This window comes from Antechinus flavipes, chromosome 1, assembly GCF_016432865.1.
Source record: "Antechinus flavipes isolate AdamAnt ecotype Samford, QLD, Australia chromosome 1, AdamAnt_v2, whole genome shotgun sequence".
Lineage (NCBI taxonomy): Eukaryota > Metazoa > Chordata > Mammalia > Dasyuromorphia > Dasyuridae > Antechinus > Antechinus flavipes.
In genome coordinates, this window is record NC_067398.1 from 677,494,776 (window position 1) to 677,521,147 (window position 26,372).

General features: G+C 54.2%; 1 protein-coding gene across 1 annotated transcript; it reads left to right on the top strand.

Annotated features, from left to right (window-relative positions):
- The first annotated feature begins 1,088 nt into the window (after positions 1–1,088).
- On the top strand, positions 1,089–24,704 carry HCN2 (hyperpolarization activated cyclic nucleotide gated potassium and sodium channel 2). Its single transcript, XM_051972434.1, has 8 exons — positions 1,089–1,855; positions 10,329–10,752; positions 13,278–13,439; positions 14,692–14,910; positions 16,576–16,722; positions 18,777–19,017; positions 21,057–21,221; positions 21,953–24,704. The coding sequence occupies exons 1-8, from the start codon at positions 1,089–1,091 to the stop codon at positions 22,765–22,767; spliced, it is 2,940 nt and encodes a 979-aa protein (XP_051828394.1). The 3' UTR covers positions 22,768–24,704.
- Positions 24,705–26,372: the final 1,668 nt, after the last annotated feature.

A 26,372-nucleotide genomic window follows, 5' to 3' on the forward strand; every position in this document is an offset into this window, starting at 1 on the left:
GATCCCTAGCTCAACACTCAATTTGGAGGAAGAGCAGCCAACTCAGTTGTCCCTCCCCTTATGTCCACCTGATGCTGGAAAAGGATGGGGAAAACAGAAGGAACCTAGCTTGAATGTCCCAGTTTCTCAGCTCCTTTGGGAGATGCCAATTGGAAGACAGGCCAGGAGACCTCAGCTGCCATCAGCTACTGGGATTGGGGAGACCAGATGGACTGTCTATTCTTCTCCTGACATCTGAAGGATGAAGAGATGCAGCAGCTGAGCCTTCGGGTGGGTGGGTAGGGTTCAGTCTAGGGCCTGCTGCCCCCCTGAAGCAGCCTGCTTGAGGAAGGTAGCCAAGAGGTAACCAAGAGAGAGCCAACAGACCTTTGTAGGGTCAGTCTCCGAAGAAGAACATTCTGTGTTCTAAGATCCCTTAGAGCTCTGGTATTCAATCTTCTAAGCAGCCTAATACAGTGAAAAAAGCACTGGCTTGAGAATTAAAGGTCCTGGGTTCAAATCCCAAGTATCTGAAGGCCTTTAGATGGGTCTCGGTTTCCTCATCTATTAAAAGAATGAGACTGGAGAGCTTCTGAGGTGTTTTCCAATTCAACATTCTAAACCCACACCTTTCCAAGCTCTGACATTCTATATCCAACGTTCCTTCCAGCTCTGACATTGTACATCCTAGGTTCCTCTGCCTCTGATGGTCTGGGTTCTTAAGTTCTAAGGTTTCCCAGCTTTATGCTGCCAGGTACTCCTTACAGACCCTAGCTGTGACTTCCTATGTCCCTCTCGCCTGGGACAGTGGATCCAGGAGTCCCTTCCAGTTGTGATATCCTATGTTCTAAGTCCTTCTCGCCTCGGACAGCTTGACTCCTGAAGTCCCTCCCAGTTCTGACATTCCGAGATACCTCCTCCCCCCTACCCCTCGCCCGGCTCCGACTCGACTCCCCCTCCGCCCCTCCGCGCCCTTGGCTCCTCCCCCGGCTCCTCCCGGCGCGGCGGCGCGTGTGCCTGCCCCTCCCTCCCGGGGTCTTGTCGGTCTGCTCCCCGCCTCGGGCTCCGGGCGGCCGGGCGGACTCCGCACTGCCCAGCTCGGCGCGGCCATGGACGGGCGGGCGGGCAGCGCGCGGCCCGGGGACGGCCAGGGGCCGCCCGCAGCTCAGCCGCCGCCGCCTCCGCCGCAGCCTTCGCCGCAGCAGCCTCAGTGTCCTCCTAAGCCCGAGCCACCGCAGCCGGAACCGCAACCGCCGCCGCCGCCGCCGCCACAGCAGCAGCAGCAGCCGCCCGAGCGAGAAAGGGAGCCGGGCCCGGGCCCGGGCGGCCCCGGGGTTCCCGGCAGTCCCGGGGGTCCAGAGCCTGCCGCGGAGCCGGAGCCGGGCGGCCGGGCCCGGGGCAGCCTGGGCGCGCGGCCCGGGAAGCCGCCCCCCGGCCCGGCCGCGGCCAAAGGCAGCCCAAATGGCGAGTGCCGGCGCGGAGGGGAGCCTCCGCAGTGCAGCCCGGGCCCCGGCCCTGGCCCCGGCCCGGGACCCCCGGAGGATGCGGCCGCCGCCGCAGCAGCAGCCGCGCGGGGCCCCAAGGTCTCCTTCTCTTGCGCGCCCGGTTCCGGCCCTGCTTCGGGCCCCGGTTCCCCGGGGCCGGCGCTCAAGGCGGGCGACGAGGCGGGGCCCGGGGACTGCGACGAGGCCGGCCCCGGAGGGGAGGCTCGGGGCAGCCAGGCCAGCTTCCTGCAGCGCCAGTTCGGGGCTATGCTCCAGCCCGGGGTCAACAAGTTCTCGCTGCGCATGTTCGGCAGCCAGAAGGCCGTGGAGCGGGAGCAGGAGCGGGTCAAGTCGGCGGGGGCCTGGATCATCCACCCATACAGCGACTTCAGGTGCCCGCTGCCTAGGGTTCCGGGGCAGAAAGCTGAGTAGCGGGGGCAGGCCTGCAGGGGGCGTCGGGGGTGAGGAGGAAAGGGGCTTCTGTGGATGGAAGGGGGGGGGACCCTGCAAGGAAGTGCTGGAGGTGAAGTGGGTGGGGGGAGTCTGGAGTTGGGAGGGAGAAACCTTCAGGGGCGCCCGAAGTGAAGGAGGGTGGTCTGAGGGGGAAGGGGGGCTGCCCGAGGGAGCGTTGACCTCTGAAGTCCGAGAGGGGCATATTGTTTGGGGCAGGGGGAGGTCTGGGGATTGAAGGCTGGAGAGTTGTGTATTGTGTAGGGTCTAGGGACTGGAGGTCAGTGGCATATTGTTTATGGAGGGGGAGGGGTCTAAGGGTTGGGGGTTGAGGTAGCCGCATAGCAGGGATGCGAACACGTCAAGATACAGGGATCTAGGAGAGATCCCAAGAGACCCGGCTTAATGCCTCTCTGTGAAAAGGAGGAGGGAGTGGAGAGGTCGGGGAAAAGGACGAATAGAGGGGAAGGTCAGGGAATTGGGAAGGCCCGGGGCTTTCTGGAGGAACCCGCCCAGCCCAGACCTGGGCAGGAACAGCGAGGGCAAAGCGGGCACTGAGGAAGGACGGGGAAGGGGCGGGGGCAGCCTTCCGCGATTCCCTGGGAGGGATTGGACGCCAGGGCTCCCAGGTCGGGGTTTAGGAGGGGTGCGCCGGCCTCAGGAGCAATGTTAGGGGTGGAGGCTCAAGGACACGGGTCTAAGAGCTGCCCTTCCCCTCCACCATGTTAGTCTGGTTCTGAGGGGGGAGGCCCCTGTTTTGTGTGTGTGACCATGTGTCATTGTGGTGTGTCTTGGTGAGGTGGATGTGTATGTGAACGGCTGGTTTTGCTGGGAGTTTGCATCCCTGTGTGTGCACGGGTCCTCCCTGGCAGTGTTTGTGTCAACATTGGCTCTCGTGTCGGTGCAGTGCGTGTGTGACACACTCAGGTTCTGGCTCTGTGAGACAGAGGCAATAAAAGTCTCCCGATGTCTCCTCCGGGTTTCTGGACGCTAAGACTTTCAGCACCAAGGACAGCCGCGGAGGCCACTTCACTAACGGGTCCTTAGCAGTCCCAGCCTGCTCCCGCTCGAGTAACCACCTTCCAGCTACCGCAGGGCTGGGCCTCGGGCAGCTCCCCCCTCCTGTTGTCCTCTCTGCTTGCTGTCCCCTCCCTCTGCCTTGGGCTCTTTGCTTACAGCCGGACTCAGATCCCTTCTAAATCTTGTCTCCTTCCTCTCGGTGCTTCCTCCTCTCTCTAGGAACCTAAACAGGCTGTTCTGAGAGGAACTGAAAATAAGGGGTCCACAACAGGGGAGACAGTAATGCTTGGGCCCCATTCTATTGTCAGTCCATCTAGGCCTCCATCCTTACTCTGTTCCGGGGGCAGAACTTCACCCCTGTTTTGTCCCAATCCTCCTGAGCCTAGTGAGCTGAGGGAAGAAGGGATGCATTGTGTTGTTGTGAAAAGAGCAGAGGATTCAAGTCTAGATCTGCTATTTACTCCCTGTATGACCTTGGGAAGGTCCCTTCTTTCTAGAACTGTAAAGTGAGGGAGTTAACCTGGGTTATCTCTACAATTCTGAATCCTGTGATCCAAAGGTGTAGGAAGGGTTGTTGTTCAGAGGGGGAGAAGAACAATATATGGAGGATTCCTTCAGTTGCTCTGGGGAAAGTAAGTTCTTTATGTTCTCCCTTTTTTCAGGAAGGTGTGTTAGGGTCCCTCCCCTAATCTTTTTAGTTATATTCTGAGTCTCAGGGCATGTGCCTGATCTTCCCTTGGGGGAGGAGGATGTCCCAGCTGCTCAGTGTGTTCTCTCTAGACAAACCATCTTGAGAGTAATAAGGGAAACACAGACTTAGGGGATATTCACATTTTGTCCTGAGCTAAATCATCCTTTCTTTTCACTGTAGAGTTCCACTTACATCATTTTTATCAGGGTCTGTTTGCTTTTCTACAGGATAGATAAGGGGAAAAATATGGATGTAATAATTTCCTTTGGGGGTGTCAAGAGGATGAGTGACAGATGCCTGGCACTCCTTGGAGACACCAGCAGGGAGGGATAAGGAATTATTTCTCCTTGCAGAATGTCCCCCTCCCCCTACCAAAGTGGGTCTGTCTCCAACTATCCAATGTGTAGGCTGACCAGACGATCCCAGACTCACATCTAGCCTTGGATGGCTCCTTAGGGTGATGTCTAAACCTAGGATAACTACTTATCGGCAGAGCTATTTGCCCCAGGGGACCTAGGAAGGTCCCTAGGGGAGAAGTGTTCTTGAAGATGGGAGAATCTTCGAACTAGCTCCTCCCAACCAATGGGCTGCCTTAATCCAGGAGATTGGAAGACTAAAGAACCCTGTGCTTTTGAGCTAGGGAGATGGTCCACAAAGAACAATCCCTCCTCCTTGCCCACTCCTTGATGCTTCAAACTCTGAAATTACTACAGGATACAATTAATATCTTGGAAAGGAAGCAGAGGTGAAAGTGAAGAGACTGGAGCTCTAGGTTTCATGTAATAGAAAAAATTGAGCCTGGTGTCAGGAAACCTGGACTTCATTGTGCTGGCTATCCTGCTAGTTTTTCATATGACTTGTACAAGTCCCTTACTCCTAAGTGCCTCAGTCTCCTGGCAGTTCTTCTTTTAAAAGGAAGGAATTGGAATGAGATTCCATCCAATTCTAACATCCTGTGCTCTATATTCTAAAATCCTTCCCAGTTCTGACATTCTGATCTGATTTGAACTGATTCACAGTTGTAGGAAATAAGAGAGGGGGAGTCCAGATGTATGGAGCAGATTAGACCTCCTGGGATAAGCACTGGAGGTATCATGGTTTAGGGAGACCCTGAATCCTTCACAAAGAGACTTACATATGCTGACTCCTAAGCCAGGAAGACTTCTGATTATAAATAAGGAAGGACCCCTAAATACGTCTGCTCCTTCTTGGAGCTAGTGAGTAGGGCCAAGAGAAAGAAGCTACTATCTAACTATTCACAATATTCATGAGGAACTCTGCCAGGTTCCCCAGCTCCATGGAGCCAGGCCCCAAACTCAGGCATTCTGCCTCCTGGCATCCTTTTCTCCATTCCTTCCTCTCATTAGTCCACTTATCCATGACTTCTGTTTTGTATCTAGGTATTGCATTGTATATGTAACCACACACACACACACACACACACACACACACACACACACACACACTTGCCTAATATTTAGGGATGAGTGAATGGGATGAGAGGGAAAGAGCCCAGATGAATCCTGAACAAGAGACTGGTATTCTGGAGATTGAGACCAGCCCAACCAATGGTTGTGATATCCTGGGTACTGGGATGTGAGGGATAGAGCTCTGCATTGGGAATAAGGATGACTCGGTAGGACATTTGATGGCTCTGAGGTTGGTGGAGAAATCGTATGTAGTTTGCCAGTGTTCACAGGCTTATGTCTTCCCCAAAAGTAGTATCCATAAAACACAGAAGACTGAGAGGGCCCTTAGACTACAGAATGTCAAGAGTAGAAAAACTGTCAAAGTAGAAAGGTATCTGAACCCAGAGGAAAGAATGTTAAGATTAGAAATACCTTAGACTATAGAATATAGAAAGACCTTAGAATGTAGAATGTAAAAATATCAAAATCATAAAGTACTCAAGCCATTTCATCCAATAGTTCTTAACCTAAGGTCTATAAATTTGGATTTTTAAAAAAAATATTTAGATAATTGTGTTTCAATCTGATTTGCTTTTTGATAATTTTATGTATTTTGTTTTATGCACTTGAAAATAAAGTTTTGAGCCACGGATGTAGTTCTAGGAGGAAGAAGCTTCACTATAACATTCCCCATAAACAGTCACTTAGTCCCTGCCCAAAAACTTTAGATGAAGAGGACTTAGCTTGAAAAGGGCTATATTAGACAGATCGAGTCCTTTTGGGGTTTGAAGTCCATTTTCAGAGTCTGTGATCAGCTGGTTGGCAAAAGTTGAGTTGATCTTGGGTGGGGTAAATTCTCCCCAGATGGCTGTAAAGATCAGCCGATCACAAGGTTGGAGGTCAAACCAGAAACCTTATTTACAAATCCCTGGGAAATTAATTCCTGCATTAGCATCTCTGGGATAAACCACAGAGCTGACATGAATCACGGAGTTAATGCTTCTCCCCCTCACCCCTTATGCTTCAGTTCAAGGGAGGAAGAGGTGGGGACTTTAGAGATAAAAACCCCATGGATTTTCAGAGAGCCTTATCTACTGAAAGCCCCAAACTCCTTTCTTGTAGACAATTGTATTTTATATCTATGACCTACCCGTGCCCAGAATAACAGAACTGTTTTTCAGATGAGGGAGACCAAGGTCTAGATTGATTAAGGGAATCTTTTAAGGTCACGATATCAATGGGTGAACCATACCAAATAGAAATGATATCTAATCTGCCTTTTTCCACATTTCCACTCTGTGTCTTCCTGGGCATCAGGAGGTATAGGATTCTGATTTAAGCTACAGAGAACCATAATTCTCAAGCTTGGGGAATTGAAGAGGAGAATCCTTGCTGGGTCTAGGGAGGTAGATTTTCCCCTCCTCCTTGATATGGCTTAAAAGAGCCTCTGGATAAAGTGCAGCCTCTCCCATCCCTCGATGCTCATACCCTGAGAGGCTGGCCAAGTGGTACCTGCCAGCAAGATGTCCATCTCACTAGGTCAGAACAAGCCTCTGTAGGCCAATGATGTGTCTCCTGCTTGTTCCAAGCTCTCCCAAGACACCACATGTGAAAGAGTAGAGCTCGTTTCAGTGAGTTCTGGTACTTCTCATTCTAAGAAAGCCAGTAAAGTTCTGACATTCTGTGTGTTCAAGTCCCTCCCTGATCTGATTTGAACTGATTCACAGTTGTAGGAAATAAGAGAGAAAGTCCAGATGTATGGAGCAGATTAGACCTCCTGGGGAATTCACTTTCTGCCCAGACTCAAGGGTATCTTACCAAATTTATTCCTTGAAATTTGCTGGTACTATGAAAAAGATAGGAGATGGAGGGGAAAACTCCAAATTATGACTCTTAATTCTTGACTTCTGACCTTTAAATTCTGATCCCAGATCCCTAACCACAAATGATTCCTTACTCAGGCTGTGGTTTTCCTAATGCTTGGTTGGAGTTCAGAAACTTGTCCCCTTTCTTTCATTGTCCCCATCTGACATCTCATCTTTGGCCCTGAGCTAAGATCTCTTTTAGATCTCAGAGCTAAGAAGTGGCTCTGAACTGTATTCCATGCCATGGGAGGATTTCCAGGAAGCTCTCTGTGTGTGTGTGTGTGTGTGTGTGTGTACAAATAGGAGGGCAGGGCCAACTGCTCAGGGCACATCCTTACCCTCCTCCATTCCTCCGAGCTTGTAGGATCTCAGATCTTGAAGGGGCCTTAGAGTCCAGCCCTACAAATGGGAAAGTTGAACCTCAGAGACTGGAAGGACCTTGCCAATGGTCACACAAGTCTGGCAAAACCACCACTTAAGCCCAGGTTTTCTGACTGCCTCTCCAGGGCTCTTTCTATCCCACCAACGTGCCTCTAACCTTAGCAGTAGGGTGAGATCTCAGAGTTGGGGCCAGGATCTCCAGCTTGGGGCTGGTTGGGCTGCCAGTGACACGGGTGTTTGCTTGGCCATGGCTCAGGTCCAGGGCCGCCACGGGCCAGCTGAGGACACTTGAGAAGATGGAGTGGCTGCCCAGTCGAGGCAGGGAATACACTGGGATTACAGTGGAAGAGCCCTCTCCAGTACACAGCAGCATCAGGAACTCCCGTAGTAACAGAGTCATGGAGGGGAGCAAGATGGGCAGAACTTTTGAGTCTAGGGGCAGGACTTTCCTTGCTCTGTGACATATATTCTTTCCAGTTCTGGGTCATATTTAGGAATTGGAGCTACCAGAGGTCTGCCTGCCCCAGAAGGATTTTGATAAAGGAATATGAATGTTGCCTTTAGGTATTAGAAAGTTTCCCTCCTATAAGAGGGACTTACAGACTTGTGCTTGACCTTAGAGACTAAGAACCAGGCAGGATCCGCTGAATCAGATCTTGGCTCGATGTAAGGAAAAACTTTCTAACAATCTGAGTTGTCCCAAAGTGGAAAAATCTGCCTTGGGAGAGTGAGTTCTCTGTCTTGGGAAATCTAATTCATGCTTAGCTCCATGTGCGGATGGGGGTGGCGTTATTTGGGTCTAAAGGCAGGAAAGATGGGAAAATCAATGAGAGCTGGTATTGAAGGAAGTGAATGGGGACTGAGGAAGGGGAGGGCTTAATAAGGGGATAGGGATCAATGAGGGTGATGAGGAGACCTGGTGCATTCCAGGTTCCCTCTGTGGCTGGGAGCTGACCTCAGGGCCTTGGGCAGAAAAAAGGGGAATCCCGACTCCTGACCCAGCCCGGAAGCTTGCCTTTAAAGAATCCATACGGTGGGAACATTGGGGCATTAATTCGGAATGGAGCAGGACAGAAAAACCTCCCCAGTCTCCCTCCTGGGTTTTACTTTTGCTAAAGGGAAGGTATGAGACTTCCCTAGTCCTCTTTGCTTCTTACTGGTGGCTGTGACCTTGCAATATCCTGGGAAAGGTCACAGGTGGGTGAGACTAGGAGAGATGGAGACTAGAATAGGTCCTTGAGGGTGGGGATCTAGGACTCAGGATTATTGGGGGCTTATCCCCTTCCTCCCCAGTTTTCACCTCAACTGAAATACTGAAGTCTGATTGGTGGAGTATTTGAAGCCAAGATTGCCTTTCTAGGAAAAAAGCCACCAAAATTCTCTCCCTCTTTTATTTGGCCCTTCTAAGCCTCAGTTAGGTATTTCTTACTACTTTTCCACATCTCACCCCATTATCTTATAATTTACTGGAAGTCCACTGGAAAGACATCCATCAATCCTAGATTTGAGCTTTCCCATTTTGAGAAAAGCTATTGGAGATGAGTCAGGACTCCATAAGAAAGTGGCCCCTTCCCTTTCTCTGAGCCTCAGTTTTCCCATTTGTAGAATGAGGTGGTAGGACCTGTTGATCACCTAGATCTTTCCCACCTGTGAAATTTATTCCCTGATGGATATTATTGAGGGGTTCGTTTTTAATTTAATATTTTTATTTTCCCCAGTTACATGTAAAACAATTTTTTACATTTGTTTTTAAAATTTTTAAGTTCCAGATTCTCTCCCTTCCTCCCTGCTGAGAAAGCATATGTGAAATTATGCAAAACATTTCCATAAAAGTCATGTTGCAAAAGAAAACATGGATCTTCTCCCCTTCCCCCCAAACCCAGCTTATTGAGAGCTTATTAACTTAGGGTCTATAAACCTAATTTTTTTTTTTTTTTTTGCTGAGGCAATTGGGGTTAAGTGACTTGCCCAGGGTCACACAGATAGGAAGTGTTAAGTGCCTGAGGCCAGATTTGAACTCAGGTTCTCCTGACTTCACACTGCACCACCAGCTGCCCTACAAACTTAATTTTAAAAAAATTATTATTTCAATATAATTGGTTTCCTTTGTAACCCTATGTTTTAAAGTGAACAGAAGCAGAAGAACATTGTATACAATAACAGCAACATTGTGCAATGATCAGCTATGGTAAACCTGGCTTTTCTCTGCAATACAATGATCTAAGACAATTCCAAAAGACTTATGATGCAGTCTGAATGCAGATAGAGTCTGAATGCAGAGTCATACTCTTTTCACTTTTGTTCTTTCTTTCCTTTTCCTTTTGTTCTGATTTTTTCTTTCACAACATGAGAAATATGGCATGTCTATACATGTATAGACTATATCAGATTGCTTACTGTCTTGGTGAAGGGAAGGAAGGGAGGGAAAATATGGAACTCAAAATCTTATAATAGTAAATGTTGAAAACTATCTTTACATATAATTGGAAAAAATAAAATAATATTAAGTGTGGGAAAACAAAAAATAATCGCATGTATTTTATTTAAATATTTAAAAATATTAGTCCACGACGGGGTCCATTATACAAAAGAGGTCAACCTGTTTGGACTAAAAGCTGGAAGGGACTTCTGTTCTGGGTACAGGAATTGCCTTTATGGCTTTCCTGTGAAGGTTCACCTGGTCTGCACTTGGATACCTCCAATAATGAGCAGCACTTTCTCATCTCTCTCTCTCTGTCTCTGTCTCTGTGTCTCTTCATCTCCTTTTCTCTTTTGACCAGCTCTATTTGAAGGGAAATCTGAAGGGTCTAGAGCCCTGTCAGGATGCCTGAATTAGTTCCTAGTTCTTCCACTTAATCATTTTGGGACTTTGGGTAATCTTTCATCCTCTGAACCTCATCTGTACACAGATTGTCTCTCATTGCTCTTCTAGCTGTCATGTTTTGTGAGTTTGGGTGGGAGTTTATTTTCAGGGATAAGGGTAGACATGGCTGGAGCCGGAGTTGAAGCCTTGAATGCTATGACCAATTGCCCCTTTCCCTGGCCACAGGTTCTATTGGGACTTCACAATGCTGCTCTTCATGGTGGGGAACCTTATCATCATTCCCGTGGGTATCACCTTCTTCAAGGATGAGACCACGGCACCGTGGATAGTGTTCAACGTGGTCTCAGATACCTTTTTCCTCATGGACCTGGTTCTGAACTTCCGCACCGGTATTGTCATAGAGGACAACACTGAGATTATTCTGGACCCTGAGAAAATCAAGAAGAAGTATCTGCGCACGTGGTTCGTGGTGGACTTTGTGTCCTCCATCCCTGTGGATTACATCTTCCTCATTGTGGAAAAGGGCATCGACTCAGAGGTCTACAAGACTGCCCGCGCACTGCGCATTGTCCGATTTACCAAAATCCTCAGTCTCCTGCGCCTGCTGCGTCTCTCCCGCCTCATCCGCTACATCCACCAGTGGGAGGAGGTGAGGTTCATGGCTAGGTTAGAGGGGGTTGGCACCTCAGCCCGCTGGGGAATTGGAGCTGCTCCTTGGTCCCTGAGGGAGAGAGGAAGAAAACAGAAAGAAAATTCTCCTTTCTACTGCCTTCCCTCTCCTTCTTTCCTTTCCTTTCCTTCTTCTTGTTTCCTTCCTGTTTTTCTTCCTGTTCTCTTTAATAGTCTTTCTTCCTTTTTCTTTCCTTTTGATCTTCCCTTCCTTTGTTCTTCTCTTTCATATATCCTTTCTTACTTTAGTTACCTCTTCCCTCTTTTCTTAGCTTCCTTCCTTATCTTCTTTCCTTCTTTTTTTCTCTACCTCTTCATTCTTCCCTATTTTCTTTCTTCCCTTTCTTTTCTCTATTTCCCTCTCTCTTCATTTCTTTTTCCTTTTCTCCATCTCTCTCTTCTCCCATGGCTTTCTTTTCTCTTTACCCTTCTTTCTTCTTTTCTTTCTCTTGTTACCCTCCCTCTTCATTTTTCTTTCTTTTTCTTTACCCCTCTCTTCTTCCATGGCATTCTTCCTTCCCTCCTCTTCTTATTTTCTTTCTTTATTCCCCACCCTATTCATTTCTCTTTCCTTTTCTCCATTCCCACCCTTCTTCCTATTCTCCTCCCTCTTCATTTCTCTTTTCTTTTGTCCATTCCTCCTTTCTTCCAGGGCTTTCTTCCCTCCCTCCCCCTCTTCCTTCTTTTCTTTCTCCTATTCCCCTCCCACTTAATTTTTCTTTCATTTTCTTCATCCCTTTCCTTCTCCCTCCTTTTCTTTTTCCAGTTACCCTCCTTCTTAATTTTTCTTTCCTTTTTTTCCTTCCTCTTTTCTTCCAGGGCTTTCTTCCCTCCCTCCCCCTCTTCCTTCTTTTCTTTCTCCTATTCCTCTCCCTCATCATTTTTCTTTCCTTTTCTCCATCCCTATCCTTCTTCCTTCTTTTCTTTTTCCAATTCCCTCTCTGTTCATTTTTCTTTCCTTTTCTCCATCCCTATCCTTCTTCCTTCTTTTCTTTTTCCAATTCCCTCTCTGTTCATTTTTCTTTCCTTTTCTCCATCCCTATCCTTCTTCCTTCTTTTCTTTTTCCAATTCCCTCTCTGTTCATTTTTCTTTCCTTTTCTCCATCTCTCCCTTATTTCATGGCTTTCTTCCATTCTTGTCCTTCTTTCCTTTCTCCTATTACCCTCCCTTCATTTTTCTTTCCTTTCCTCCATACTTCCTTTTCTCCCTTGCTTCCTTCCTTCCCTTCCTCCCCTTCTTTCTTATTATCTCCTTTCCTCCCTCCCTCTCCCATTTTTTTTTGTTTCTCTCTTGCCCTCCACTACCTCTGTCCCAGACATTTGTTAAAACATCACTACATGCTGGGCTGAACTGAGCTGAGCCATTCACAAAGACGGATAAGCTCCTTTTCCTTCACAATCTAGCAGAGGACATAATTTACATCCCACAGATAACTATAATAGTGGTCACAAGTCATTTCTCCCATTTTAATGCCATTTGATGGTTTAATGGATATTAAAAATAACCTGTGTCTCCAGGCCAGACCTTGCCTCTAAACCCTTTAACATTCCTAAAGCGCTTGCCCCACAACCACCCTCTGAGGCAGGTAACAAACATTTTACAAATGAGGAATCATTTGGTGAAATTAAAGCCAGGATTCAGACTTAGATCTCCTGACTTAATTCTTCCCACCAAACCAGTCGTGTCGGGTTGTGAGCAGGGCTATGGGGGAGACTCGGGGATCTCGGGGGGAATGTGGCAGTGGAGCTGGGGGAGACGGAGAGCTTTCTGTTGGGAGACTGAGCCTAGCTGAGGGTCTGTCCCCTGCAGCCTGACTGGCCCTCTCCTCCCCAGGCCTTGCAGAACGCTCTGTGTGTGTGTGTATCTGGATGAATAGAAGGGGAGGGGGGTGTCTAGCCAGGGGGGGTATGTCATGGCTCTAAATAGCCTGGTGTGTCTGAGGTGGGGCTGCTCCTCTGAGTGTGTAGGTGTTGGGTGTCTAGCCAGGGGGTGTGACCAGGCTGTAAATAGTCTGTGTGTGTGTTTGGAGAGACACAGGGGGGCTGGGCGGGAAGGGAGAATGAATAGGAGGGGGCTGCTGCCGCTGTCTGGCCCGCTATGTCTCCCTGGTCCACCTCTCGGTGTCTTTATCGGTTTCTGTGTCTCTCTGTGGGGATCTCTGTCCCTGTGGGTGTTCCCTCTGAATTCTGACACTGCCTCTTTCTCCGGGTGCCGTTCCCATCTCTGGTGTTTCTATCTCTGGGCGCCTGCCTTTATCTCACGCACACGCAGGGGGTGAGCCTGGCTGGTGGGGGAGGATGTCCCCCCTTCCTGGCCCGGCACTTGAGTGTGACCCGGGAGGGTTTTCCGGTGTGGCTTGGGGAAGCGCCCTCAGTTTTCCCGTTTGGACACCTGCTGCTGTCTGGACCACCCCTGGAGGCCAACCTGGCGCTGGGGCGGGAATGTGGGCGGGGCGGGGCGCCCTTTCCCTCTCCTTCACTGTTCCCTTGAATCTCCATCCCCAGATCTTCCACATGACCTACGACCTGGCCAGTGCCGTCATGCGTATTTTCAACCTCATCAGCATGATGCTGCTTCTGTGCCACTGGGATGGCTGCCTTCAGTTCCTGGTGCCCATGTTACAGGACTTCCCTAAGAACTGCTGGGTCTCCATCAATGGCATGGTGGTGAGTCCTCTGCCAAACCTCCCACCCCCCCAAAATAAAACAAAACAAGACACAAAAACGTCCCGGTTCTCAGAGCTCCTCTGCCCTGCTCTCCCCAAACTTCTCCCAGCTCCTAGGCCTTCAATCCCAGCCTACAGTCCCTACCCCCAGCTGAGCCCAGGGTTACGGGGGCGGGGCCTGGGGCCTGGCGTGGGGCCCACATTAGGGCTCCAAGCTGGGAGGAGTGGGGGTGGACGGCCTGGCCGGGGATACAGAGGAAGGGAGCAAAGGAAGGAATGTCCGGGAGAGATCTGGGAACCAGGCGCCAGCTGCAGCCATTGTTCTCAGGCCCTGCACACAGGGGACCGTTTTCCTGAATGGCCTCCCCCCGCCCCCATCCTTGGAGAAGGGCAAATGAGGACAGAAGGGGGAAGCTCCTCAGGAACACAGCTGCAGAGGCTGGGGAGGGGCCGCATTGTCCCTGAGCCCTCCCAGCCTCGCTTCCTCCAGCCACTGACCATGTCCTCTCTTTTCCGGCTCCCTTCATTTCTCTGACTGGCCCTCCTTCAGCTCCCAGCCTCTGTGCCTGCCTCCATCTGTTTCTCCAGCTTTGTGTTTTTTCTCTCCCTTTCTGTCTTATAGAACAGAGAATGTCAGAGCTGAAAAGAACCTTAGGATGTAGACTTCTAAGCTGGAGAGGCCCTTAGAATAGAGAATATCAGGATCAAGGGGAACCTCAGAACATAAAATGTCAGAGCTGGGAGGACCTTAGAACTCAAAATGTCAGAGCTATAAAGGGCCTAAAAGCAGGGAGGACCAGCTTTAGAACACAGAATGTCTTAGGGAGGGCCCTTAGAACCCGGGATGTCAGGGCTGGGAGGGCCCTTAGAACACAGGATGTCAGAGCTGGGAGGGCCCTTAGAACCCGGGAGGTCAGGGCTGGGAGGGCCCTTAGAACCCGGGAGGTCAGGGCTGGGAGGGCCCTTAGAACACAGGATGTCAGAGCTGGGAGGGCCCTTAGAACCCGGGAGGTCAGGGCTGGGAGGGCCCTTAAAACCCAGGATGTCAGGGCTGGGAGGGTCCTTAGAGAGAATTGAGTAACCCCCTCTTTTGACAGATGGGGAAACTGAGGCCTTAAGAGAACTTGCTCAGAGTCAGTCTTGAGAGGCAGAGTCGCTGGTGACTGTGGACAGTGAGACAGGGGACGCAGAAGGGCAGGGGGCGGGCGGCCGTGGGGCTCCCTGTGATGAGTTCTCCCCTGCTCCTGCTTCAGAACCACTCCTGGAGTGAGCTCTACTCCTTCGCCCTGTTCAAGGCCATGAGCCACATGCTGTGCATCGGGTACGGGCGCCAGGCCCCCGAGAGCATGACCGACATCTGGCTGACGATGCTGAGCATGATCGTGGGGGCCACCTGCTACGCCATGTTCATTGGCCACGCCACGGCTCTCATCCAGTCCCTGGACTCCTCAAGGCGCCAGTATCAGGAGAAGGTGGGTCGGGGTAAATGGGGGAAGGGGCAGTGAGAGGCCCCTCCCACAGACAGTCCCACCCTGACACAAGCCCCTTCTGAGGGGTGAGCCAGAAATAACGGGGAGCAGGTGTAACCCCGGGGTGGGGGACCATGGACAGCGCCCACCCCCATTCCTGCTCTGGGCCCCGAACCTGAGGGCAGTGAAGGGGTTTACAGAACTAGGGTCTCTCCATTGGGCTTCATGACAGCTCTGGGAAACTGGGGCCGTAGCTGCTGCCCCTTCTTGGCAATGAGGGAAGGGGCCCAGAAAGGCCTTTGCTGGGGTCCTGAAGCCTGTGAGTGGCAGGGACGAGCTGGGAACTGACCCCACGTGCCGTCCTCTGTTAGGAAAGCACCAAATGGGGTCCCGAGAATGGCCTGGTGTCCCAGGCTGCCCCAGCCTCTCCCGCCCCCCGCCACACTGCCGTGTCCCCAGCGAGGGACTGCAGGGAGTCACCCACGCTCCCAGTCAGGGGCCAGGCTGGGCTACGGGAACAGCCCCAGGCCTGCCAGGGTAGGATGCCCACTTGGGACCGATATTCCAGGAAAGGGGGTGGAGACCAGGGATGAGGAGTGTCTCAGCTGGTCCTCACGCCGGAACCACCCTCCTCGTGGTGCCCAGGGGTGCCAGCCGGGGTGAGCGCCGGCCTGAACCTCTGCCTTCTTGCCTTCTCTAGTCATACCTCCCCAGCTCATGTTTGGGCACCGTGCCCACACTGGTACCTCCCATACAGAAGCTGACGGTCCCTCGCACCCAAACAATGAGGGGGTGGCACTGCCCGGGCAGCCATCACGGGTTCTGGGTGACCTCAGGGAGGCTGCAGCTGGGGCCGGCGCTGGGCATGGGGGGCAGGGAGCAGGAAGTTTGCTTGGGCATCCCCCCGACTCCTGGCACAGCCTGGCACCTCCAGGCGGCCAACAGAGATGCCCATCTTGGCCCTTTCCGGTATGTCCGGAATGGAACTCTTATTTGGAAACGCCTTAAGTGGCATCTGGGCCCTCGTGGGCCTGACCCTGACGGAGAGTCCTGGGTTTTACTGCCATTTCTCAAGGAGGAAATTCCTGGAAATCTCCCACGGGGAGACGTCCTTCCCAAGGAGATCATCCCATGCCCTGAGAGAGCGGCCGGCGAGTCAGAGCTGGACAGGAGTTCAGGATCCTCCGGTCACACACACACACACACACACACACACAAACACACACACACACACTCTCTCACACATTCACACTCACACACACACTCACCATTAGGGACACAAGTCCGGGGGAGCGCAGGTACCTGCTCCCATGACGATGGCTCCCAACCGGAAGGCCTTTGTGGCCCTCTTGCTCTTCCTGCCGTTCCTTGGGCCTGAGGGGAGGAGTTGAGGATTCAGGAGAAGGTGACAGGAGCAGTCGGAGTCTCCCCGACTCACCCACGGCTCACGGGGTGGGACCCTGCGGCCCTCTGGGCGAGCGGTCTGAGGGTTAATGGCAGCAGTGAAAGCAGCCGCCTCGCAGGTCACTGGGAGAATCGAGAGACAAAAGCCCGAGGGCCTCGGAGTTGTCACCTTTGCGACGGGGGGCGACCCCTGGCATCGGGTGGGCTGGGGCTGGCCAGGGAATGGCTGGTCCTGACCACTCTCCCTCTGCCCTCGACCCACAGTATAAACAGGTGGAGCAGTACATGTCTTTCCACAAGCTGCCCGCTGACTTCCGGCAGAAGATCCATGACTACTACGAGCATCGCTACCAAGGCAAGATGTTCGACGAGGACAGTATCCTGGGCGAGCTGAACGGGCCCCTGAGAGAGGTGAGACCCGGGGGGCGGGAGGCCGGGTCCTGAGAGAGGGGAGACCCGGGGGGTGGGAGGCTGGGTCCTGAGAGAGGTGAGGCTCTGGGGGTGGGAGGCCGGGAGCTGAGAGAGGTGAGGCTCTGGGGGTGGGAGGCCGGGAGCTGAGAGAGGTGAGACCGGGGGGTGGGAGGCTGGGAGCTGAGAGAGGTGAGGCTCTGGGGGTGGGAGGCCGGGAGCTGAGAAAGGTGAGGCTCTGGGGGTGGGAGGCCGGGAGCTGAGAGAGGTGAGACCGGGGGGTGGGAGGCTGGGTCCTGAGAGAGGTGAGACCCGGGGGGTGGGAGGCCGGGAGCTGAGAGAGGGGAGACCCGGGGGGTGGGAGGCTGGGAGCTGAGAGAGGTGAGGCTCTGGGGGTGGGAGGCCGGGAGCTGAGAGAGGTGAGGCTCTGGGGGTGGGAGGCTGGGAGCTGAGAGAGGTGAGACCCGGGGGGTGGGAGGCGGGAGCTGAGAGAGGTGAGGCTCTGGGGGTGGGAGGCCGGGAGCTGAGAGAGGTGAGGCTCTGGGGGTGGGAGGCCGGGAGCTGAGAGAGGGGAGACCCGGGGGGTGGGAGGCCGGGTCCTGAGAGAGGGGAGACCCGGGGGGTGGGAGGCTGGGAGCTGAGAGAGGGGAGACCCGGGGGGTGGGAGGCTGGGTCCTGAGAGAGGTGAGGCTCTGGGGGTGGGAGGCCGGGAGCTGAGAGAGGTGAGACCCGGGGGGCGGGAGGCCGGGTCCTGAGAGAGGTGAGACCGGGGGGTGGGAGGCTGGGTCCTGAGAGAGGTGAGACCCGGGGGGTGGGAGGCTGGGAGCTGAGAGAGGGGAGACCCGGGGGGGTGGGAGGCCAGGTGCTGAGAGAGGAGATGTCTGGCCCCCTCCATCAGCTGCCAGCCTCCCTTGGTCCCCTCATCATGAGAGCAGTTGTCTCTACCCCCGCTTTCCAAATCACCAAAGATCTGCGTTCCTGTGACTTCCAGGAGCCTCCTCACTCTAGAGGTGGAGGACACTTAAAGGCCATTGAGCCCAACTTCCTCACTTTACAGATGAGCAAACTGAAGCCTGGGGGGTGGGGGGAGTGATGTGAGGGATCCTAGGAAACACAGGCGGCCAGAGAAGGGAGACCCCCTTGAGAGAGAAGCCGGGCAAGGGATATTCTTTCCCATTTTAAAAATTAGGAAACTGAGGCTGAGAAGTAAAAGACTTGAATGAGGTCATACCTCTGAGCTCATAATAAAACAGAACTGTAATAGCTGACATTTAGATAGCACCTACTGTGTGCCGGGCTAAGTGCTGAGCGCTTTATGGTTATTATAATCCCATTTAGTCTCACAACAACCCTGGAGGTAGGGGCTGTTCTATTACCCATTTTACAGTTGAGGAAACCGAGGCAAACAGGATTAAGTGACTCGTCCAGGACACACAACCAGCAAGTGTCTCAGAGTCCGGATTTGAGCTGGGTGTTCAGCCTCTTGGATAAGACACGCAGGTCGCTCTCTCTGACAGCGGTTCTCGAGTTTGGTCCCAGAACCCATTTGCACTCCCAAAAAGTTCCTTCCCCAAGAACTCTTGTTTACAAGGGTCATGTCTGCCGGTGTTTGCCATATTGGAAATTAAACTGCTCTGGTATCTCAGGAGCTCGCAGACCGAGTCCCGTGTCCCCAGAGCACACCTGAGAAGAGCGGACTCAGACCGTCGGGTACGCCGAAGGGACTGACCTGGCTGGTGACGGGTCTTTCCTCATCCAGTGGCATTTCCAGCAATTTGCCTCCGAACTCTCCTTCCACATTTTGGACTAACTTGCCTGTGTAGATATTGTCAGGCCCCCTTTCTTCCTCCTAACCTGGAAGCATCTTGAGGGCAGGCTTTCCCTGTCCTTGTAGGCTCTGAGTCCGTTCTCGTTAGATTAACCGAACGTTCCAGCCCCCGACTCTCTCCCTGCTCCCTCTCAGGCTGCCTGGCCAGCCGTGACTCCCTCCAGACTTGGAAACACCCAAGGCCCCCTCCCCTCTCTGATGGCCGTGGCCCCTGTCTTTGCGCTCATAGGAAATCGTGAACTTTAATTGCCGGAAGCTGGTGGCCTCCATGCCTCTCTTTGCCAACGCGGACCCCAACTTTGTCACCGCCATGCTGACCAAGCTCAAATTCGAGGTCTTTCAGCCCGGGGACTACATCATCCGCGAGGGCACCATTGGCAAGAAAATGTACTTCATTCAGCACGGCGTGGTCAGCGTCCTCACCAAGGGCAACAAGGAGATGAAGCTCTCGGATGGCTCCTACTTTGGGGGTGAGTATCCCCGGAGGGAGTCCGTGGCGGCCCCCCACTCTTTACCCCATGGGATGGCTGTCTCCAGGAGGAGAGGGGTGCAGCTAGGACCTGAGTCCTTCCTCTCGCAGGGGTCTGTCTGCTTGGGGGCTTCGGGGATGGGAGATTTACTCTCCTGAGGCTGCCCACCCCAGGCTGGAAGCGCCCTGATCCTTAGAAAGGGCTTTCTGCTGTTGAGAAACAAGAATCTGAGAGATAAAAGAGCTCTGACGGGAGCGGGGCTCCCCTTTTCCCAATACCCCCAATAATGGGGTGTTTAGACGTGGCCATTGATAGGGACCTCTCACTCCTGTTCCATTATGCGCCTCTTGGGGATGGATTTCTTTGACCTCAAGCCCAAATCTCTGTGATGATTAAAAAGGTTCTAAGTGATTTAATCATTTTATTAATAAGGTCAGCATGTTATTAATAGAAAGATGGTCATTTGGTCACGTCTCTTAGGCCAAAGACAATCATGGAGGCCGACTCACCAATCAAATGGCCTTCAAGGTATTCTTGAGGGGTGGCAGTCAACTCTGATTGTCCAACGCAGTGGAAGATGAGTTATATTAAACTGCAGGGCCGAGGGAACTGATCCGGACAAAAGGATCTGTCTCACCCAAGCTTGATTGGATGGAATTCACCTAAGATTAGGGGTCCCTTGTAGGACTGGGTTAGTTCAGATAAGGGAGAAGTTGGACTCAATCTTCAGAGACTGAGGTCTTAAAAACAGAAAGAAAAGGGGGAGCTCTGAATCTCCCCAAATCACTAGTTATTTAAGAGTCCATGTGTTTGCACAACTTCAGTTCAGAGACAGCTAGGTGGACAGTGGATAGAGGCAGGAGGACCTGAGTTCAAATCTTGTCTCAGATACTCAGGAGCTCCTCAATTTCCTCACCTGAAAAATGGGGATTAAAACACCTACCTTCCGGGTAATTTTGAAGTAATATTTGTAAAATACTCTGCCGAACTTTAAGTGCTATGTAAATATAAAAGTGATATTATATAATTATTATTATTTGGTAGCATAGTATAGAAATCAGCCCCCCTGGGTTTGTAGTCAAAGTGACATAATAATAATTATTGTTATTCAGTAGCATAGTGTAGAAGTCAGCACAATGGGTTTGTAGACAAGAGATGTGGATTTGAATCCGGCCTCCTCTTAGTAGCTAGCTGTGTGATTTGGCCTGTTTAATCATCTCTAAATTGGGAAGAGTCATAATTTCATTCCATACCCCACAGGGTTGTTGCGAGGACAGCACTTCAAAGCATTCTCTGTAAATGTGAGTTATTATTATTCAGCCAACTTTATTAAGTACTTACTGTGTACAGGTCACTGCACTCAAGTGTAAATACTACTAAGGATCTCCCCTTCTAATGGGGGAATAGGGGTAGAGAGGACTCATGTTAAAAAGGGATCTGGAACATCTGAAAAATTCACCCATGTTTCCCTGTTTGGGCCAATGTACCTTGTCCCCCCTAAAAAAATTATAGTCCCAGAATTGCCCACAAAACTTGAGGGAACTGGTATCTAGAGACACTGCAGAGAAGGCAGGGCCCTTATGTCCCACCAAGACTGACATCCCGACCCTAGTGACTGACAAGTGGTATGGAGCACTGGGTCTGAGGGGCACTTGGCCCCCTCCTGTTACCACAGTGTTCCCTACTTCTCCCGGGCCAGAAGCATGAGATCATCCAGCGGGGGTCAGCTTGGACTTGGGGGTTGGGGCCTTCCTCTCAGTCCCTGCCCCTCCCTCACATCCCTGCTCCTTCTCCTAGTTTTCCCGTCCACCGGGGCTCCAAAAGCCCATCTCCTGGGACAGTCAGAAGTGAGAGTGGCTTTGTGCTTCCTGGGGACCTTTGGGGAGGTTCCTTCTGGGATACTCCAGGGGGTATCATCATCATCATCCCCCAGTCTCCTACATCATTAAGGCTGAGACCCAACTGGGAGTGACCTGGGCTCAAGGCAGGATGGGAGGGATGGGGAGGCCCACCCTGACGGTCTCCTGGGGCTCCTGCAGAAATCTGCCTGCTGACCCGGGGCCGACGGACAGCCAGCGTCCGAGCTGACACCTACTGCCGCCTCTACTCCTTGAGTGTGGACAACTTTAATGAAGTGCTGGAGGAGTATCCCATGATGAGGCGGGCCTTCGAGACTGTGGCCATTGACCGACTTGACCGCATTGGTTAGTAGAGTAGACAGACAAGGGAGGGAGGGTTGGGAATAATAAGGGGGTCAGAGGATAAGGAGCCTCAAGAGGGGTACAGAAGTGTCATGGATGTCAGAGCCAGGAGAACCACTAAAGAACGTCTCTAGTTGAAGGATTCTTAGAACCCAGGGTATCAGAGCTGGGAAGGCCCTTAGAACATAGAATGTTAGAGATGGGAGGGCCCTTAGAACTCAGAGGTCAGGGCTGGAAGGGCCCTTAGAACCCAGGAGGTCAGGGCCGGGAGGGCCCTTAGAACCCAGGAGGTCAGGGCCGGGAGGGCCCTTAGAACCCAGGAGGTCAGGGCCGGGAGGGCCCTTAGAACCCGGGATGTCAGAGCTGGGAGGGCCCTTAGAACCCGGGAGGTCAGGGCTGGGAGGGCCCTTAGAACAGGGAATGTCAGAGCTGGGAGGGCCCTTAGAACCCAGGAGGTCAGAGCTGGGAGGGGCCTTAGAGATCACACACTTCAATGTCATCCTTTTAGGGAGGAGATTAGTTCCTAGGAGGCAAAGGGATCCCCCAAACCCGAATGTGTCACATTGGCCCTGAGTCTCCTGCCCCTCCCCCAGTCCTGCCTCCGGGGCGCCACGGGGAGGGGGGGGAGGAAGGGGGAAGGGGAGAGGGAGGAGTGAGATTCCCCTCCCCAGCAGAGTGGGGGCCGGTCCCCGGGGCCTCCTGTCCTCGCGCCCACCTCTGTGCTCCCCTCCCAGGCAAGAAGAACTCTATCCTGCTGCACAAGGTCCAGCACGACCTGCACTCGGGCGTCTTCAACAACCAGGAGAACGAGATCATCCAGGAGATTGTGAAGTACGACCGGGAGATGGTGCAGCAGGCGGAGCTGGGCCAGCACCCGGGGCTCTACCCGGCGGCGCAGCCCCAGGTCACCTCGGCCATCGCCACCCTGCAGCAGGCGGTGGCCATGAGCTTCTGCCCGCAGATGGCCAGCCCGCTGGTGGGTCCCCTGGCCCTGAGCTCCCCGCGGATGATGTACGCCCAGGCCGTCCCCAGCCCCTTCTCGGTCTCGCCCATTCTCTTCCAGGCCCCTCCCCCGCCTCAGCCCCCCCCTCCCCCGGCCGCAGCGAGTCCCCCGTCGCAGAGCCCGCGGGCTAGCCGGACCTTCCCGTACGGGGCCAAGGGGGAGTCGGGCTCCCAGCTGTCGCTAGGCCCGTCCCGAGCCCCGGGCTCGCCCCAGCGGCCCGCCGCCCACAAGAGCACACAAGCCCTGCACACGCCCTGCCTGAGCCACGAGTCCCGGCCTCTGTCGGCCTCCCAGCCCTCGCTGCCGCAGCCCTCGGGCCCCGCCCCCGGCCCCCCGCCCAGCACCTCCCGGGAGGCGAGCAGCTCCACCCCCCGCCTGGGACCCGGCCCACCCCGCCTTGCCCTGCCACACCAGCTGTCCAGCGGCTCCGTGTACGCAGGCCCGGGCCCGGCCCCAGCCCAGGACTCGGGGGCCGGCCGCAAGGATTCTGCCGCCAGCGCTCACGAAGTGGACTCGGCCAGATCGCGGCTGTCTTCCAACTTGTGACCCTCGTTGGGCCTAGGACGGGGCTCGTGGCCGGGGCGGGCAGAGGTACTCACTGCCTCCTCTCTCCCTCGCCGCCCCAGGACTGAGGTGCCCCGGAGGGGAGCTTCCAAGGGGACCAGGACCTGGGCCCACCCCGCTCAGCCCGGCTCAGTCCTGTCATCCAAGACCAAAGCCCTGTCTCATTCCTGCTGACATTTCAAGGGAGCCTTTGCTCTTCTCTGCATCATAGAAGCCATAGACCTTTAGCATAGACATCCGTGTGTGTCCGTCCGTGTGTGTCTGCGTGAGTGAGGGGGCCTGAGCGCGGGCGAGGAAGACGATGGCTGACTTCTTCATGCGACCCTCCCCCAGCCCTCCCTTACGGCCCGCTCTTCCTGCCTCCGGCCCCGCCCCTCCCCAGGCTGGTCCCGAGGCCTCGCTTCGCCTCTCCTAGAGAACTAGAGGATGTAGAAAACCTGTAGGAAGTAGAACCTAGGCTGTAGAGCCGGAAGGGACCTAGAACCGCAGGCTGTCGGGCTGAGAAGGGCCTAGGGAAGGGCCAGCCCCCGGGTTTCTACGTAGGGAAACTGAGGTTCACAGAAAGGAAGGGAAGTCGTGGCGGAGCCCTCGCTTACTGAGTCCGAGGCTAGGATACTTTCCATTGTGCTATGTTGCCTACCAGACCGAGGCTGAGAATCCCCTAAAGATTAAAAAAACAAGAAGTAATTTTTTAAAAATGGAAAGGGGGCCTCCTACTCTCCACATCCCTGCTTCCCAGGAGGCTGGGGACTCCGGCCCCTCGCTTCCCTTCCTTTCTCCTCTGAGCCACCCTCAGCATCAAGGTTAGGGGGGCTTATATGTCACCTCTGTGCCTCAGTTTCCCCATCTGTAAAATGGGGGGAGAATGCTACCCTGCCTCTCCTAGGGTAGGTTCTTGGGGATCCTCAAAGGGGTGGTGGTCCACTGGCTACTGGTCCCTTGGATCTCTTCCCAGAAACCCCAAACAAGACCAGGGTTGTCCCCCCTTGCAGGGACTTCAAGGTCAGGCAGCTTTGCAGAGGCCCCCTTGCCCTGGTGTTGTGTTCCCCGGTCCCCGTCCCCCGTTTGTTTGGGTTTTTTTGTTAAGCGTAGTGTCCAGCCCAACCGAGCTGCTGCCCTGCCTTCCCACTGCCCCTGCCTTTGCCTGGTGACCCTCGGACTGAGGTTGCGGAGGTCGTCCTGCCTAGGGCACCATGGCCCTCCGGGCAGCGTGTGGTGCGTGCCGTCCGTCCCGGCGTGTGTGCGTGTGGGCGCGTGCCTGTGTGTCTGCATGTCTCGAATTCAGAATCCACAGCTCGGCCACCGCGGAGCTCCGGGGCCGTGGGGAGATAGGACGGCTCAGGGGCTGGGGTAGGCGGCCGAGGGCTCGGGCTCGGGCTCGGGGAGGACCGGCCGAGCCCGTCCCCCTCATGGTTCTCTACGACAATACGGGCTTCCCCGGCTCCCATTAGACTCAGCGGTGGGGCGTGAGAAAGCGGCAGCGCCCGGGGGGCTCCCAGCCAAAGAGACCTCCCCTCGGGGCCCGCGGCGAAGGGGAGACGAGGGGAGGAGCCAGGACCTGCCCACGCCGAGTCCACACCTCTGCGCCCGTTCCCCGAAGCGGGGAGAATGACCCTTGGACTGGGGGGAGGGGGGTCTTCGGCTCGGGGTCCTCGCCCCACACTGAGTTTTTATCAGATCACTCAGCCGTGCCCCTGACCGGGCAGCCTGTCTCCCTCCCCGAGGCTTTCCCTCCCCAGATGGGTATCACCTCCCACTCCCTCAACCATCCGGCTGCTGCCATTCTGTTGAATGTATAACTGATAACGGGACAAAAAGGTGGCAACTCTCGAGTCTTGTCTCCAACTAACATGGCGGGGCCCCTGCGGGAGACCCCGACTCCACCCCCCATCCTGTGCAATAAACATGAGTGCATTGGCCTCCTGTGCCTCCGTCTGGTTCCTGCCACCCCGGCCCGCCCTCCTCCCCCTAGGGCCAAGCGCCCCCAACCTTCTCCTCTGACATACGGCGGGACCCAAAGCTTCCCTGGGGCCGAAAGCTCCGGTCCGCCAGTTTTTCTCGTGGGTCAAATAAAGGGGCTTAAACTGGCTCGGGGGTATCAAACCCGAGCAGAAGTGGGGGCGCTCCAGGGGGCCCGCGGGGACTGGGAAAGCCTGTGTGGGCGCTCACTGCCATTTGCTTTCTCCAGTATTCCCCAGCTGCGTTGGATCTGGTTCAAGCCGTGGCCGGGAGGGCTGCGGGGCCGCGTGATAACTAGCTCTGGGAGCGGGTGACCTGCGAAGACCCTTCCGGCTCCAGACCCAAGAGCCTTCCTTGCTCTGGGCTGGGACCAATGACTTCCCCCGGGGCAAGGCTCGCGGAAGCCGCCCCCCACAACTGGCGTGTCCAGGAGGATTTGGCCCGAGGGCCTCCTATCTCCACCGTTATTGCTGCTAGTATCTGGGGCAGACTTCCTCCCGCGTCTTGGTTTACTTTCTCTGTAAAATATGGGGGTTGAATAGAAAGGTTCTTACCTTTGCCTAAATCCCGGACGTTCCCCGCAGCCTGAGGAGGCCCGTGGCCCTCAGGAGGTTTCCAAAGACATAGAATAGGTAGGATTAGAGAAGGAAACCAATTCTATCTTAATTGCTATGAAAAATGACCTCTTAGGGGCAGCTGGATTGCACGTGGCTAGAGCAACAGCCCTGAAGTCAGGGGGACCCGAGTTCAAATCCAGCCTCAGACACTTCACACCTCCTGGCTGTGACCCTGGCAAGTCACTTAACCCCAATTGCCTCGGGCGGAAGGATGCCTCCGCACTAGAGTTGGAGCCCTCTGGGTTACAACAAGCCCCACGCTTTTCTCCGGGCCCAGCCTTGGGCTCCTCCTGCTTGGCTGCGGGCTGGACGGCTGGATGCCGCTTCCTGGGTGTGTAAGGGCAGGGAACTTTCTCCTGGGGAGCGGGGGCAGCTCATTTCTGCTCACTTGGGGTCTTTTTCCACTCCACCGCCAGCCTCTGCGGTCAGCGGCACCGAGTCCTGGAAGCAGGACTGTGCCCCTGGTGCCGGGCTGCGGGCCTGTGGGATGAGGGCAGACAAGGCTGCCCTGCAGGATCTGTCCCTGCAAGCTGGCTCCAGCCGTGTCCCCCAGAGCCCACTGGGGATCTCGGCCAAATCTGGCCCAGTCCTCGGAGGCTATTTCTGTTTCTAACTTCTCCCCCCCATCGGGGGCAGGGACAGACCCATTTGGCTGCAGTGGAAGCCAGGGCTTGCTCTCAGTCCCAGACTGCGCCCCCATTCCCAGAAGGGCATGGGAACAAGAGGCCGGGCCATTTCTGCTTCTTCCAGGGCAGGGAAGGCTTCAAAGCCGGGACTGTTCAAAAGCAGGATGGGTCTCCGATCCAAGAGGAGACGGGTCACCTTTTCTGCTGTCCGGCAGTCTCCTTAACCACATGACAGTGGGAGGGGAAGGGGGAGCTGCGGCTTGCCCTGTCCCATCCCCCATGATCTGAGGCTCAGATTACAGCGCAGACCAGCCCGGCATTCTCCCCCATTAGCCCTGTCCCTCTGGGGGGCAGCAGGGCAGCCCGTGGGCCTCCATCCCAGCCA